Raw genomic sequence first — 3,593 nt, forward strand, 5'->3', positions numbered from 1 at the left:
ACAAAAGCAAAGGTAAGTCAAGGTTTCTCATTCTCTTAAGTAGACTCAATACAAGAATTGAAGTCTTAATTAGAACAATAAGGCAACTGGCAATTAAGAGGACAAATACAGTAAAGTCGAAAGAATTTTTATTTGCAGATAGATAATACACATGAATTAGGTGGAAAACTTTACATGTCAGTTAATGCATATGTTAGGTCAGCTATTCTGTTCAGTCCAATGCAAACAGGTTTCTCCAAAGAAAGTCAGGTAGGCTCTGCTTCAGGCCAGTTGAATGCCAGTTCCAAGACATCAGACAAGAATAAGACAACATCAACAGGATAGATGTCAGGTAGAATGTCCAAGACCCTAGTGCTGCCCTTTCCCTACACACCATTTTGAAATATTACAGCTGTATGAAATCCATAGCCATCATGCTACCTTGCCCCAGATTCACTGTAAATGTTCCAGCAAAACTGTAATCTAAACAGAAGTCATTGTTAAAAACACTATTTGTAGCTGTTAGAAGCCAGGTGTCGGTCATATCTGTCAAGCTCCTAAAATATCTTTAGGTGTTTGAGTGAAGGCTCCGAGGAAAAATACTGTATAGAAGCCAGGGAGAGAAAAGCTTCCTCCACCAAGTGGGGATGTGACTCCACCATTGACTTCCACTCCAAGGTCTTAGAGACTTCAGAAGCATGAAGTATAATGAAATCCATGACCCTAGTCTTCAGGTGCTCTGTGCTGTGGAGGTCAGCCAGGATCAGAGTTGGTATAGCATACTTCACAGAGAGGTTCCTGCACAGGGAATCCTCACACATGACCTTCAAGTCCTGCAGGTCATACATGTCAGCAGCTGCCAACAAATCAGTGGCCATTGAGTGGCTGTGGAGGTGTGGTGCCTTCCCTGTGTAAATGAAGGCCATCATTTCCTTAAAGACTTGCAGATGAATGTCATGGATCTCAACGCGGTTTGTTAGGCTCTCCAGCAATTCATGTTCAAACATGGCTCTGAAAACTGGAGAGCGAGCTGCTAGAATGGCCTTGTGAGCTCTGAATTCCTGGCCAGCTACCACCAGGCTGCAGTCTGTGAAGAGGGAATTTTCCCACAGCTCTCCTATGTCATCAGCCAACTTCTGCCTTGGATCCTTGTTTGCAGGTGTCATGTTATGTCCAGGAGTGCTAAAGGAGGGTCCTACTATGGACACCTTACAACACAGGATGAGCTGGTTTTCAGGGAGAAGCCAATGCCTAAGGGAGAGGAGGAAATCTCGAAGGATGAACTTTCTCAATCCCCATTGTTGTTTTGGACTAAAGCTTAAAATATTTGGGATCTCTTTGATTTGATGTTTCTCTCCTTGGGCATTTATGATCCAGAACTGCACCTTTGCCAAAACTGGGCTCTTTGGACAACTGTACAAACCCACGGAAACAGACAAGTAATCTTCGCTTTCTTCATCAACACCATTTGGGAATATTCTCAAAAACCATTGTACTTCTTCATTGCCCTCTAATGAGAACACTGGGCTTGTAATATTTTCCCGAATTCCATCCATGCAAAATGAAAAGTTGCTAATGGTCCACTTGTAGCAGAATCTCTGAACACTGATATGTGTGTAGCCACAGATCTTGGCTTCCAGGTCCCCTGACATGTCTTCTGGAGGTAGTTTGGAGGTTAAAATTGATCTGAAAGAAAGTAATAGAATTTACTCTTTCCTCTGTAAGATACAATTATAGATATAATTTAGACAGATTTAGATAGATGGATTTAGATTTTATTTTCATTTTCTGCTAAATTTCCCCTTTTATATACTTGGAAATGTCTATTTCTATGTAGGTTCTGTAGGTTTTCATATTTGTTCTACCAAAGATAAAACAGACCACTATGACTGTTAAATATCTCTCTCTCTCTCTCTCTCTCTCTCTCTCTCTCTCTCTCTCTCTCTCCCTCCCGACCCTCTCTCTCTGTCTCTCCTTGTTTGTTTGTGTCTGTATATCTCTTCCTTTCTGTGTTCGTGTCTCTCTCAGTCTCCACTACCCCCACCCAAACCTACTGTGGTTCTGAATATCTCTGTGTATGTTTATTGAATCTTAGGTCAATGTTAACTGGTTTTGACTATTGTATCCAACTTTGGAACTGTTTGGAAATGTGTAAACACTATCATTTCAACTGTGTTGTACTAATCAGGGTCCTCTACTAAACATAAGGGATAAATTTCTCTATATAAATAGAAAGTGGTTGTATGAGAAAAATCTGTAGGCAGAAGTCAAACTAATATAAAATTGGCTAATGTCAATACTTACTTATTCCACAAGGTTTGAAGTCTCAGGTCCTCTTCAGAATTAAAAAGAATCCTGCAGAAGTAGGTTCAGATGCCAGTGAAGAAATGAGCTTGCTAGTAAAATGAGAGCAAGCAGGCAGACTCACAGCTTCCTCCTTCTATGTACTTTTATGGGCCTGCAATAGAAGTAGGGCCCAGTTAATGGTGTATCTTCTAGACTCAGATTAAAGGTGTGTTTTTCTACCAAAAGAGTCTGTAGATGAACTGGATTTATCTACTTCAACTTAAGCCAAAAACTGTTAAAAGTCATCCCCTCCAGCTTTATAGGTTATTTAAGTCCACAGTTAGTCTAAACAGGAAGACATTTGGTACTCCTTCACTACCAAAATGATGTTTCATGACTGTGGTGCATTGGGGTGGTGAGAGGGGTGGGGGTGCCTGAGCTAGAAAAGAAAATAAAGACCCTGCTATGAGTTTTGTCAGATAGGCTCCTATTTATTTATTTGGGGGAAGGGAGTAGTGAAGAACTCTGCAAGGATAAACTGGAATGGGGTAACATTTGGGATGTAAAAAATTAAATAAATAATGAAGGAAAAGAAACCAGTACAGAGAGAAAAGTGAGAGGGGATGCAATTTTTCCAGGAGAGTTTTTCAGAGACAGGTTGAAGAGAGAGAAATGGAGACACAGGGAAAGACAGAATGATTCAGAGAACAAGAAAGGAGTCAGAAGAGTACAACAGTTGGTGAAAGTTAGTATGAGGTAAAGAAGAGCAGCTCAGGAAAAACTGAAATAATTCAGATTGAATCAGGTACAATGGAGAAGAGTTTTAAACTACCCATCCAGACCTCAGAAAAAACTAAATAAGAGTGACTTATTCACCTATAAGTTTCAGAGGCTAAATTTTCTCTAGGCCTAGAATAGACTAAGAGTCTAGAAGCTTCAAGCTCTAAGCCTAGGTCGACAGGTAGAGGGAGAAAGCCTCAGAGATGACAATAAATACAGATAATAATTGGTATTTTTACTATAAAAACACTAGAAAGTCTTTAGCAGCTCTAAACCAGATGAGACAGCTGAGCTGCTCTGAGAACAGGTCAAACAGTCTGCTCTGCATTCAGCAATAGAGGATGAATGACCACAGGGAAAGGAAAGACCACTTATCCCTCAAAGAACACATGCCAATTTATCTCTTTGTGTTTTTCTCTTTTCATTTATTTATTTATTTATTTATTTATTTATTTATTTATCTATTTATTTTTTTGCTGATACACAACCATTTCTGCCAATTTCAAGATATAACAAAGCTGTGACTTTCCTTCAGACAGTGGTGTAGC

At 39.8% G+C, this 3,593-nt stretch overlaps 1 protein-coding gene across 1 annotated transcript; it reads right to left on the reverse strand.

The window, feature by feature from the left end:
• Positions 1 to 536: 536 nt before the first annotated feature.
• On the reverse strand, positions 537 to 1,631 carry Tdpoz1-ps10 (TD and POZ domain containing 1, pseudogene 10). The gene has a single exon (XM_087643965.1). It carries the CDS (start codon positions 1,629 to 1,631, stop codon positions 537 to 539), a length of 1,095 nt encoding a protein of 364 aa, XP_087500091.1.
• Between the last annotated feature and the right edge of the window lie 1,962 nt (positions 1,632 to 3,593).

Source organism: Rattus norvegicus, chromosome 2 (genome assembly GCF_021556685.1).
Source record: "Rattus norvegicus strain SHRSP/BbbUtx chromosome 2, alternate assembly SHRSP_T2T, whole genome shotgun sequence".
Lineage (NCBI taxonomy): Eukaryota > Metazoa > Chordata > Mammalia > Rodentia > Muridae > Rattus > Rattus norvegicus.